Below are 13,219 nucleotides of genomic sequence, written 5' to 3'. Positions count from 1 at the left end.
GTCAAAAGGCATCACCACCAGGCATTCTGTCAAATTCACATTCTCCTCATCAGCATGTCTCTGTTGGCTTATTGTGTGTCTGCAGGGTTTGAATTTTCCACAGCAAAGCAAAGTCAGTGCTCACTGCTCATATCTCAGATTTCAGTGTGTGAATGCACCATTTTTCATATGCGCATGCATGTCAAGCAGTGTACTACATAGAGATAAGACAGCTTTAACAAGAAAAAACATGTGTTAACTATTCAAGCTCAGATAAGTTTCAAGTATCTGTGAGACAGTTCTCACAGTGTAAGAACAAAATGAATGGAATCTAATGAAGGCCTGCCTGGTAGATACAGCCACACTGCTGGATGCTTTACAATTGTTACTGTTATGAAGTAAATAAATTCATAATCCCTGCACGCATTGTCATCTTATTTTCATTACTGATTTACTTGTTAGTGAAGTTGAAGTACCTTATGTAAAATATCAGATAGAAACATATAAGGTACACAGAACTCATTAGTGAGAGGCACTATGCAGCTCACACACTGGTTTCAGAACTAGTAATTACCTGATTAGTTTTTTTAGCTTAGAGTTGATGACCACACACAAACACACACACACACAAATCCAGCTCCTGTGGTGAGTCCAGCTGGTCAGCAGGACAGGTTGGTGAGGATACTGGTCACAGCAGACAATCCCACTGCTAATCACCATACAGCACGTTTGATTACTGGATGCAGTGTGTCTGATGATGCGGACTGAGGACATGACCAACACTACACTGGCTGTTTATGAACTGATCCAATAACATTTTGATTGTACATACATGAATACATAATTACATGTATACTGTGCTATCACCCTTGAATGACTTTATCACCCAGCCAAGAGCAACTTAATATCAACTTACAGTAAATAACATACAATAGAGATTGTTCGCTTATATTCAGGATACACTATATAGACCAATGCCATCTTATTGTTGGATAGAAAGGCTGATTTCAATTTAACTATAGTGGCAATGGGTTTAAAACATTTAGATACGTTTCCTAACCAATCAGATTCAGGCTGCTGACACTACAAGAAGCTGAAGCTTATTGTCTGATTGAAGCTGGACTGGGAGGTAAAACATTTGCTGCTTAGTGGGAATTTCATTGTTGAAGCTGTGGTAATGTTATCCTCTCCTCATCTTTACCACAGTCTGGAGCAAGTCCTTTATACTGCTTCTGTCCTGCATTACTGTTAGTGCACAGAGAGCTGGGTATTTATCATGCTTTGGTCCCTCCTACAGGAGCCATAGTGGACTGAACATCCATCACAAATGATGAAGAGGGAAGCAGAATAATGGTGAATACATACAGTAGCTCTGTATGTGCCTTTAATCCACTGAGAACAGGTCCCAGGTCTCACTTTACAGCGCTCCTATATTAAAGCCAGCAGGCATTCTCATTTTAACTGAAGACACCATAAGCTTCTATATCTGCCTGTCAGCACACTGTCTTCCTGCTCTATGTCATATTACAGTGGATCATTGATTGTTGAATGATCTGTTACAGTTACTGATAACTTGTATAAGAGATCCTCACATTACAGTTAACCTGTGAGGAACGTGTTTCAAGATTGTGTCTGAAAAAATACACAGCATTGCTGATGCTCTACCCATGATTCCTCATGCAACCGTGTGAGCAAGCTAACCTAACGTACACTAAATCACTGTGCAGCATGGTGATGGTGAACATGTCAGCTCGATGTTTTATTGGAACATACTGGCCAGTTATCTGTCTAAAGTAAGGCCTAACATGCACAACATTAGCTAACATGCTAACAAATCCTGCCCACATGTTTAAACATGACACAATGGGCTGCCCTACACGTTACTGCATATTCACAGTTTAACATGCATCACAATTCCATACAATAGTAGGAGGCCCTGCTCCATTGAAGACCCCTGATATACCCAATATCACACATCACAGGTTTGCCTCAAGGTGCTTCATTAGCTGTATAGTTGACAGCATCCTCTATCCTTAAAACCTTTGAACCTCTGATCATATTTAATGTCTGACATGAAGAATAGCAGCAAAATCCTTTCTAGTCAATGCACATTTCTACACGGTGCAACATGTTGTCAGGTGACAGGTGAAACAACATTTCAGCCATAAAGTTACCAACAGGATGTGGTGCATTTCACTTTGTTTCTACGTGTCTAAACTGATCTAATATTTCTGGGGTGGCCTTTAATGAGCACTAATTACCACCAGACGAAGACCTTTGTGGACTGATTTCACCAACCGGAATAGGCAAGACGAGACACTCGCTTACATCATAGGTCTGTGTGTTTCTCTCCACTGTGCCATTGTTATTTTGCGTTTTCTTAGCTTAGTCTTCTCAGTATAGTTAGCCAGCTAACTTTGTTCCAAGCTTCGATTAACATATCATGCACTCTGCAAGTAAAACTGTAGGTTTTAGAGTGCTAACAAATGGACATTTATCTTAGATACAGAACCCTGGAAACACATTTCAATTTTTCAGAGAGGAAAATGAAAGAAACCCTGATAGACATATCAGTGGAACAGTGACCAGCACAGAGGTTATGTCAGAATCCCTGCTAGGGTCGTCTTTTAGATAATAAGTTAACTAATAGCTAACAAAATGTTAGCCTGGGCGCTAACAGAGATGTGCTGCAATCAGACAGTCATAGGGGTGAAGTGCGGGTCATTTAGTAGCATAGTTCTTCTAAGTTTCTTGCAAAGGTTGCGATGTCTGTGAAATATATTTTTGATAATGGGAAATTGATCAGTGAAGAGAGAAGGGTCACCACGTTCACCCTCTGGGTTCAGTTCTGACAGCAAGTTTCCAATTTAGATACAGTAGATATAGCTCATTGCATTTGCTAGACTCATCAAACCATTTAACTCCAACCATTGGTGGAGTTAAAATGACTGATTAGATAATAATTCAACTTATTTCTGTGATGTCTGAAGCGACACTTTGTTACTAAGTTGCCTGTGAAAGAAGAACTGTGAAAGTCAGGAGACTCGACCTGTTATCTGAATGTGTCAGATACTGTTCTGTTAATTAACGTTTCATAATTTAACCTTTGCTGCTCACCTCATTTTCAGGTTGTAGCTACAGGTCGCCAACATTAATTAGGTTTCTGCCTGCTCAGCCATTTAAAGATAATTACAGATATTTTAGTTTTCTTCTGTGACTTGCAAACATTGAAATCTAAAGGTAGCTAGATTTGATATGGAATTTTCTAGATTCAAGGCACAACACTACCCTACCATCCTGTTTGTTAAAGAATGACCAGATCTCACCTGTAGTGTATTTCTATTATATTAACATTTGGACCTAAATAGTCAACAGCAGTCACAACAACAGTGATTTGAAATGATGTCTCAATGTAACTGGAAGGAACGTCCTCTCTATGTTGAGTGATTTGGATGTTGATGCTGAAGGGAAACCCAGGTTAGGGTGTAATGACTCTGCTCTGATCTGTACTGACACAGTAAACAGGATGCAGCTCATTTAAAGGGATACATCAGGAGACTACTACTGCCACTGCTGCCCCCCTCCAGAGAGCACTCATCACTGAACACTGCCTGAGGAGCCGAGGCTGGCTACTTCACCGTCATCTGGGCTTGTTTTATAGAAATATTCCTCTTTTGACCTGGTATTGTATTTTCCTCTTCCTCTGGTCTCTTACTAGAAGATGTTGCTACAGATGACCCTTCTTAAATATGTATTTCATGAAATGGCAGAACAGCTTGTTTTAATCAGGGTCAATCCCCACAACAGCCAGTGTATCCTGTCAAAGTGTCCTTGAGCAAGTCAGTGAAACCCTAGCTGCTCATGTACGTGTATGTGGGTCTGCTGGAAGAAAACAAGTCAGCTACATGACTGTCTCATGAACAAACCGACCGATACTTATATATGATACAGGTCTCTGCCATAGTATTACCATCAATACACGAAGCAGGGACTGAAACACAGCAACACACAGCTGCTGCTGAACCATTTTCAGAATTGACCTACCGCCAGCACACACACACACACACTCACACACACCTTACAGCACACACACACACACACACACACACACACACACACACACACACACACCTTACAGCACGCACAAACACAGATACACAGCTAGCCAATGCTGTCTCATTCTGAAGACAGGATCCTCCCAGGAAACACACACACACGCACACACACACACACACACAGTTAGCCATTTATTCAGCTTGATGTTACTGCTGCCTCATCCTGAACACAGGATCCACCCATACACACCATACACACCATACACACCATACACACCATACACACTCACACACACTGTAAAAACAGGGGACCCTCCCAGCCTCCCTACCTGGGTGCCGGCTTGTGGCAGCTGTGGGAACAGAGCCAGGGTGGTCGGCCTCTTTGGTCGATATTTGTCCATGACAGCACAGGTTGATCCCCCTCTGACAGGTGACAGCTTCCACCCTCCCTCCTCCTCTTCCTCCTCCTCCTCTTCTCCTCCTTTATTAAGCCAGCGCAGGAGCTCCTCCGCTCGGACAAGGCCTCCCCCACCCTCCTCTACCTCCCTCTCTGCCCCGTCTTCCTCCTCGGTCCTCTCAGCATCAATCAGCTCAAAGCTCTGGCTCTGGACACACCCCTCCCACCCTCTCCTTGCATGATGATTGGCTGGCCCGAGTGTCACATCATCAGCAGCATCATCATCTTCCTGGCAGGAGCAGAGCGGAGCAGAGGGGAGAGGAGAGATAGAGAGACAGAAGGAGGACAGGAGAGAGAGAGAAGTGGGTGGTGTTGAAAAGAGATGGGGTGAACGAGGATTGACAGAGCAAAGAAGGCAGGGAGGAGAGGGAGAGAGATGCAGGGAGGGAGAGAGAGGGAGGAGGAAGGCAGAGCCAACCAATCAGAGCGAAGCATGACATCATCACTTCATCTGCCTGTGGCGTTTTCTGTGAGTAAAGGCTAATAAACACTGTTAGTGTGCCCGTGTGTGTGTGTGTGTGTGTGTGTGTGTGTGTGTGTGTGTGTGTAACCAGTCAAATAAGATTATCCAGTAACAGTGATCCCATGGAGAGACAAAGGCGACAGACCAGTCGGTAAACAAACAGTCATTCAGTCAGCCACCTTAACCATTTAACCACCTACTAACCTCTCATTCAGCCAATCAACAAACGCCATCCGATAAAAAAACAACCAGCCAGTCAGCCCACCTGCCAGACAACAGTCTGTCAACCAGATAAACAACACTTGATTCTACATTAAGCCAATTAACCGACCAGCCAGCCAGATTACCAAGAAAAACCGCCAGTCAGTCCACCAGCCATTCAGTCAGTGAGTCAGTCAGTCAGTCAGTCAGTAAATGAGTCAGTCTAGGTCATACAGTGAACCAAGAACTAGTCAGTTCAGCCACCAAAGAGCATAGCAGCCACTTACACACTAGTCAGCCAGCCAGTTTAAACTGTCAAACCTTTAACACAGTGAATCAACAAACCAGTTAGACAAGTCAACTAACCAGCTAGCAAACCAGTTATTAAGCCATTCGCCTAGCCAGCAAGTCAATTAGTAACCCTTTCTGTCCCCAGTCAGCCAACCGAGGACAGCTCAGTCAGTTACATTAGCTAAGTCATGTACCAGTTAGCCAATAACACAGTCAAACATTCAACCAGTCAACAGAAAAACCAGATAGTCAGACAGTTAACAAATAAGCCAGCAAACTAGTAATTTACTCATTTGGCCAACTAGCCAGTTATTCTGTCAGCCAGCAGCTAACAACCAAGTCAGTCAGTGAGTCCATTGTTCAGAACTGCCAGCTAACAAATAATGCAGTTAATTGGCAATCCGTTCTGAGTCAGTCAGAAAACTAGTCAGTCAGAAGATCACCCAAAAACCAAGAAACAGCCACATAGTAAGTCAATTTGCTGACTATTTATCCAACCAGTCAGTCACAATAAAACAGTCTATGTGTTGAGGTGGGGTTTTGTTTGGACCTAAAATGCAGAAGCCAGAGGCTGGAAATCGGTTTAAAGGTATTTATTTTGCAACAGAGTTCTTGAGGGAGTAGATGACGAGGAGGCAGGCAGGCGGGGTTGTCTGGTGGCAAATCTCAGGTGAGCCAGTGGAGCAGAGAGCTGAGCGGAGAGGTGCTGGAGGTTCTGCACACAAGGGAAAAAACACAAGCATTAGATGAAGCCCAGTCAGGGAAAAAAACACTTGAGTGCAAGCACAAGAAAAAACTCTGGAATTACACAAATTCAAGAGATAGAACACTGATGTAGTCATCATATGGGAGGGAACAATCTGGCACCGAAGTGGAGAAGAGACCAGGATGATATAGCAGAGGTTGATGAGTTGATGATCTGCAGGTGCACCTTTCCGCTGCTGCGGACACCACTGTGTCACAAACACACACACACACACACACACACACACACACAGGGAAAGGAGCAGGTGAGGGAGAAGGGAGGGGGGAAACAACACAAAACAACAACAAAAAAACACAAAACAACAAAAAACACTGACTGCCACAGTAGAATTGTGACACTATCAGTGAAACAGTGACCAACCCAATGATTAACAAACCAGTCAGCAGTCATCCAATCCAGTCATTCAGTCAGCCAATAAACCATGTAATACTAAGTGCTTTATCGTAGGCAACTGGAAGTGTTTCAGTTTGTTGAAGACGTTTCACCTCTCATCCAAGAGGCTTCTTCAGTTCTAACTAACTGGAGAGGAGCTGCAGGCTTTTAAAATCTGTGTGGGAGTGTCCTCACAGAGTCGTTAAAGGATAACTACCGTTTTTTACAACCTGGACCTTATTTCTGGCAAAATATATGATCATTTACTCACCCAGATAACTTTGGTGTCATTCGGCGTCGTTCGGACGAAATTAGATCCAGTGTAGCGGCGATATATCCATATAATGGGAGAGACGGGGCAGCGACACACAGCCTCTATATAACGCATTATCTGCCACGAAACTAGTTCATTTCACCAATATTCTGTTATGAAATGCTAGCGCTATTCCCCTCTGAGTCTGGTCTCGTCTGTTATCAACATCCGGGGTCAAACTAGCAGTAGCAGCTACAGGTAAACAAGCCGGCTGTCGCGGGTGCGCGCGCAGCTCAGAGACGACATCTTCCAGGTCAGAGGTAGTAGATCAGCCTACAGACCCCGGATGTTGACAATAGACGAGCCCGGACTCAGAGGGGAATAGCGCTAGCATTTCATAACAGAATATGGATGAAATGAACTAGTTTCGTGGCAGATAATGCGTTATATAGAGGCTGTGTGTCGCTGCCCCGTCTCTCCCATTATATGGATATATCGCCGCTACACTGGATCTAATTTCGTCCGAACGACGCCGAATGACACCAAAGTTATCTGGGTGAGTAAATGACCATATGTTTTGCCAGAAATAAGGTCCAGGTTGTAAAAAACGGTAGTTATCCTTTAAGGACACGTGTGAGCCCTTAATGACACTATAAGAACTGTTGTGCATTTTATGCTAACAAATATGAGACTTCAATTATTTTTTATCTATTCTTAAAGAGTACACATAATAATAATAATATTAATCATGGTAAACATTCTAAAATAATAATAACATGTAATTGGAGTGAGGCCAGACCGGGTCACAGGAGAGGTGAGCGGGGGGGGGGGGGGGAAATAGCAAGGGAAAAAATAAATTAATTAATAAAAAAAATAAATAAAAAAAATTCTATTTAAGAAACTGGTAAGTAGTACTTATGTGTGAAAGAGTTGTTTTTTCCCTAGATATGTATTCTGGTAAGTGGTTAACAGTTATTGTTTTTTTGATTTCCAGTTCAAGGGAATTGTTTTCTAGGTGACAGTTAGAGAAATGATCAAGCTGTTTTTGTATTTGTTCGGTATGTTGACTTCTGAAGTGTCTCCTAGCAGACACAGCTGTGGGGATGGAAAGATTCTGCAGTCCAGGATGGTGGAGAGTTTTTGATTAACAGAATTCCAGAAAGAGTGAACCGGTTGGCAAGCCCAGAGTGCGTGAAAAAAATTGTCTATTGTGCATTGTGAGCAAGTGTCATTGTTTGCCAGTCCCATTTTGTACATTTTATATTGAGTGATATGTATTCTGAGGATGATTTGCATCATTGCAAAAATGTTTTTATTTATTTCTATCCAGAACTTGGTTGAGGGAGAGATGGTTAAGTCAGTGTTCCAGCTAGCTGTGAATGATATTGTTCTGACATATAGCTGCTGCAGCTATATGTCAGAACAATATCATTCAAGGAACTCACACAACAAACCTCCGACATAAAATTAGCCTCCATGCAGATGATATTTTATTATATAGTGGCTCTATAAAGATGGCAAACAATGAAGGCGAGAGTGGGCATCCTTGTCTGGTGCCCCGGTGAAGTGTGAGACTCTTTGGCGTGATTCGTTTGTGGTCACTTTGGCTTTGGGCGAGGTGTATAGTGTATGACACTTACATGATGTAATATAGACTTATTTTGTGACGGTAAATATTACCATTATATTATAAGATTAAACAAAACACAACCCTTCCCAAGAAATACCTTGTTGACCATTTTACCACCTTATGGCTTCACTGTAGTTCCAAACGGCAAATTTAAAACTCTCCATCCAAAACATGACATGTCATAAGCCCTTACACCCATTACATACTTGAAGAAAACCCCTGCTGGCATTAATTAGAAACCAGAGGTTTCAAGATGTACTTAATCTATAAACAAACTGACACCAATACCAGTGCTGTTGGGTTAGACTAGTAGTCAGTATTTTATTACTATATTACATTTTTCAGGCAAAAGGTGGTACAACTTGTGGAAAACTAACTAACATAAGAATCAGTGTACCATTTCTCCCACTGGTCCTCCAACTTCTCCCCATCCTCAGCAGGGTCCATCACCAGGAACAGCAGCATAGACTGTCAAGGTACTCAGCAGCCACTCTGGATAGAGCTACAGTTGGATTTCATTTTGTATCCTTCACATTGTAAGGTAACAGGGGCCTGTCATAAGTCTCTGTCAGTCCTAAATCTTCTGAGCTTCTTGAGAACTTCTTTTCATTCTAGTGTTTGGCTGGCTCTACTACTGGTGTTGGGTTTTGGACTCAACTGAAGCCAATGTGGCAGCTACTGCTGGTTTACTGGAGCTGCATTCCAAGTTCTACTGAGGAGATGGTCTTTTGTCTACTGGAGCAGCAGACCTGGGTTGATTGATGAGATGGTCCCCATATTGGCAGTCTGACATCTACTGCAGAGGTGGTCCAGATTCTACTGGAGTAGCAGTCCTTGATCTACTAATATACAGTCCAAGGTGTGCTGGAGCAGTGAATTTGGGACAATTGAAGAGGTGGTCCTGGGTCTACCTGAGTAGCAGTCCATGGTATATTAAGACGTGGTCCTGGCAGAGGAACTTGGGCGTTTGAAGAAGTGGTCCTTGGTCTACTTGAGCAAATACCTAGGTCTATTGAAGAGGTAGTCCTGGGTACGACAATGTAGTGGACCTGGTTTACTGAGGAGGTTGTCCTGAGTCTACTAAAGAAGTGATTCTGGGTCTAATGAAGAGATGGTCTTGACTGGGCTAACACTACTGGGTCTGAAGAGGTGGGCCTGGGTTAACCGGAATAAAGTCTTGGGTTTTTTGATGAGTTGGTCTTGTGTCTGCTAAACAGGTAGTCCTGAGTCTTCTGAAGAAGTGATCCTGTACTGAAGCAAGATGCACTGAAGAGGTCATCTTTGGTCTCCTGAATAGCTGTTCCAGAGTTTTCCAATGAACCACCAACCTTTCCAGTTGAGCCAAAACCTTCTGCTAATAAAGTAAGGCGGGGAAAGCAATGATTGTTTGTTCTGGCTTGTTAATAGATAAAATAACTCTTCCTTTCTCTGTGTCATTGGTCTGAGCACAGTAAGGAAGAAGCATGCTCCTCTCTCAGAGAAATCCAGTGAATAGCCTGGGTGCCCTCCTCTTTCTCTGTTTCAAGGATAGGAACAGCTGCTCCTCTGATCGATCAAACACCATTAACAGGCACTTCCTCTCCTCTCAACACAACAGCTCTCTGTCTGTCTCTCTCTCTCCACTCCCTTACTGATCTCTATATCTGTGTTGCTTTTATTCTTAGAGTTTCTGCTTTTTTCTTCACTGTGACCTTTCATCCATAAATCAATTACACGTTGTGTTAGAGAGTTCTTTGACATTGTCCATATACAGTATTCCATTCCTGTAAAATGAATATGCAGTCGCAGTGTGAGTATGGATACAGAGGAGCATAAGGTTCAGTTATTGGACATTACAACAAAGTATACAGAGTGCAGGTACAGATTCTCAGTGAGTGACTGTCCAACAGTAGCTGCCGTGGGTATAATTTGTTTTTATTAAATGTTAGAAGTAGTCATGACATTTACCTATAACACGCATACAAAAAGAAGTTACTAATGTTGTGAAATTTCTGTTGCAACATGCAAAAGAGTCAACTAGGGTGTCTTACGAGTCACAGCTGCATACATGTACTCTTTTTCCTCTTTTACAGGAACACCCTGGTCACATTTACACAGTTACACATTCACACCTGGAGCTACCCAGTACAACCACAGTCTGAAGTATGTACCAGGACATCACACAAATGTATTTGTTATGAATAGATTAATAATTAGGATCAGTTACATATCAAGTTCAGATTGGTGCAGGGTGAAGTTTAAGTCGAGATCTACTTTTAGATCTCAGTCGGTCCATAAAAATGCTGTTACACAGACACTACCCCTCCTGCCTCAACACTGTCCTGTTCTGATGGTAAAGTATCAAGTAACACTAGAGCAGATCAGACTGCAACAGAGTTGAGGTATTCTTTAGATCATCAAGGAGGGATGCAGCTGCAAAGCCCTGACGCACACTGGAACACTGTTGAAGGGTGGAGAGATCAGTGGAAACAAGAACAGAGAGAGGGAAGGAAATAAGGGGCCAAGAGGGGAAGGAAGGAATGGAGGACTGAATGCTAAGCAATGAAAGAGTAACACGGTAATTTAATTTGTAATTATTGCTGAAGACTATGTTACGCAGCTATATTATTTATACTATTAATAACATGAATAAGTAATAAAATGTATTAATATGAAATTGATAGAATAAATATATGTTATGCATTTGTAAGTGAAGGAAATACATAAAAGAGTTATTTAAAGTGTTTGATTTCTAAACATTTATAGTGATTATTGGATAGCTGTTGGATTGGATGGTGTAACACTTATTATGCTGTGCATATGACATCACACCTGTCATGAACAGTGTTGGGCAAGTCTTTAAAAATGCAATATATTACATACTACGAGTGACCTTCATTTTAAAGTAATACATTACGTTACAATATTACTGTCTGCGTAGAGTAATAAATTACTTATTACACTACTTTTTAGTTACTTAAAAAAAAAAAGTCCAAATAACCTGTATAGATCAATTAAATAGCCTAGATCTTTTTAAATAAAGGAATGGTCTTGGACAGGCAGACAAAAGATCACAGTCTGATGTATTATGAGATAGGAATACATATTTTTAATTGTAGGCTCAGTATGGACATATGTGATCCAAGAATGTAAATTAAAGTGCGCTCGGAGGATTAGGCTTCATCATTAGACTGAACAAAGAACTTATATTAAACACACACAGCCTATATTAATATGGTCATGTTGGTGTGGATGGGTTCTTAAAAAAACAAACAAGAAACGCTTCACTTCGGTCAGTAACATGGATTGTAACGCGTTACGTGACATAACTGTGTTAATATATTACTGAAATATTGTTAGTAACGCGTAATATTACTCCGTTAAGACTCAAAGTAATATATTACTGTAACGCGTTGCTTTTGTAACGCGTTACCCCCGACACTTCTCATGAACATGTAGTTATAAATGTTTATGACTGTTGTCATTAAGGTCTAGTCCACACATACACACCGGTTTTATGTAAACAGAGTTTTGAAAAATAAATATCTCTGTCCAGACGAGCATTTTAGCACCATTTCACTCCTAAAAACACATATCTCATGGCAATTCATGTGCACTGGGCATGTGCAAGCAGTTAAAACAAGAAGCAGTTTGTATACTCTGGTCAGTTAACTTCTATGAACGAGGAAGAGAAATGTGACTGCGCTTCACAGAATCTACTTTGATAACCTGTCAGCAAAACATTGTAAGCAGCTGTATTATCAATGTCCAATGGGGTCTTTCTAAATACAAAACAGGTTAACTCCCATTCTGTCACTGTACAAACTCAAATACTTCAATTTCATAACATACTCTGAGTTAATATTTGTCAATGATGCTACAAACACTGATAAACTTGTGTGTGCGTCATGGTTTTTCTGAATATCTTCACCATGGACAGAGTCTATTAAAGCTCAGTTTTCAGTGACCTGAAATGCTGTTTACGTGTACAAAAGGCCACAACGCAGAGAAAAAGCTTGGTTATGAAATATCTGTGTACGTTTTGTAGGATTATCAATGACCTGCTTTCATTTGGATTGGACTGTGAAACCTCTCAGTCATCTCAGTGTCTTCAGGGCACCCCCCTGTGAGTCTTAAATGACTCCAAACACACAAGGACATCGTCCTGAGGACAAGAAAGAGTAAAAGATCAAATGGCGAGATGGTTTATTGCAGGACAGAGCACCAACCTATCTGATAACTGTCACCAGACATGGCTATCCACTGTTTTCAGAGTTCACAAAGACGTGTGAACTGTTCTCTCAGGACCTCGGACCACAGGGTACCGTGGACAGTGTACATACTAATCTACATGTATCACTACTACACTCTGTTTCATTTCACTGTGCCGTTTAAAGATGTCAGTGTATAAATACATGGATAGATACACAGACTGCCACCTTTTCAAACCTGTAACCCTCAACCTCTAACAGACATTGATAATTTAATAAAATTGAAGTTAATGAAAGTTTGAAGAGAGAGAGATGGAGGCCCCCACACCAACAAAGGTCGAGTAGAGGATCAACGCAACGCCTCCTTCCTCTTCATCCTCATCAGACTCAGTGTCTCCTCCTTCCCCTGCAGCCTCGTCAGGTATAACATTTCCAAGAGTTGAATAATAAGGTCGATGGTTTACAGGTCCAATGAGTGTCGGCTATGACAGGAGAACATTTCCTACTTTCTTTACTTACTCTCAATACTCTCAGCTTTAATCGATGCAGGCACAGTCTGTTT

General features: G+C 41.7%; 1 protein-coding gene across 1 annotated transcript in view; it reads right to left on the bottom strand.

Moving 5' to 3' along the window:
- The window catches only part of LOC311263540 (C-Jun-amino-terminal kinase-interacting protein 1-like), a 31,319-nt gene extending 26,746 nt beyond the window's left edge, over positions 1-4,573 (bottom strand). Inside the window, exon 1 of the mRNA XM_084363680.1 lies at positions 4,364-4,573. Within this exon, the coding sequence (XP_084219806.1) occupies positions 4,364-4,435 (72 nt within the window). The 5' untranslated portion in view covers positions 4,436-4,573. The remainder of the gene's footprint in view (positions 1-4,363) is intronic.
- Between the last annotated feature and the right edge of the window lie 8,646 nt (positions 4,574-13,219).

This window comes from Pagrus pagrus (genome assembly GCF_965226575.1).
Source record: "Pagrus pagrus genome assembly, chromosome: 10".
Lineage (NCBI taxonomy): Eukaryota > Metazoa > Chordata > Actinopteri > Spariformes > Sparidae > Pagrus > Pagrus pagrus.
This window is presented reverse-complemented; position numbering and strand designations above follow the sequence as displayed.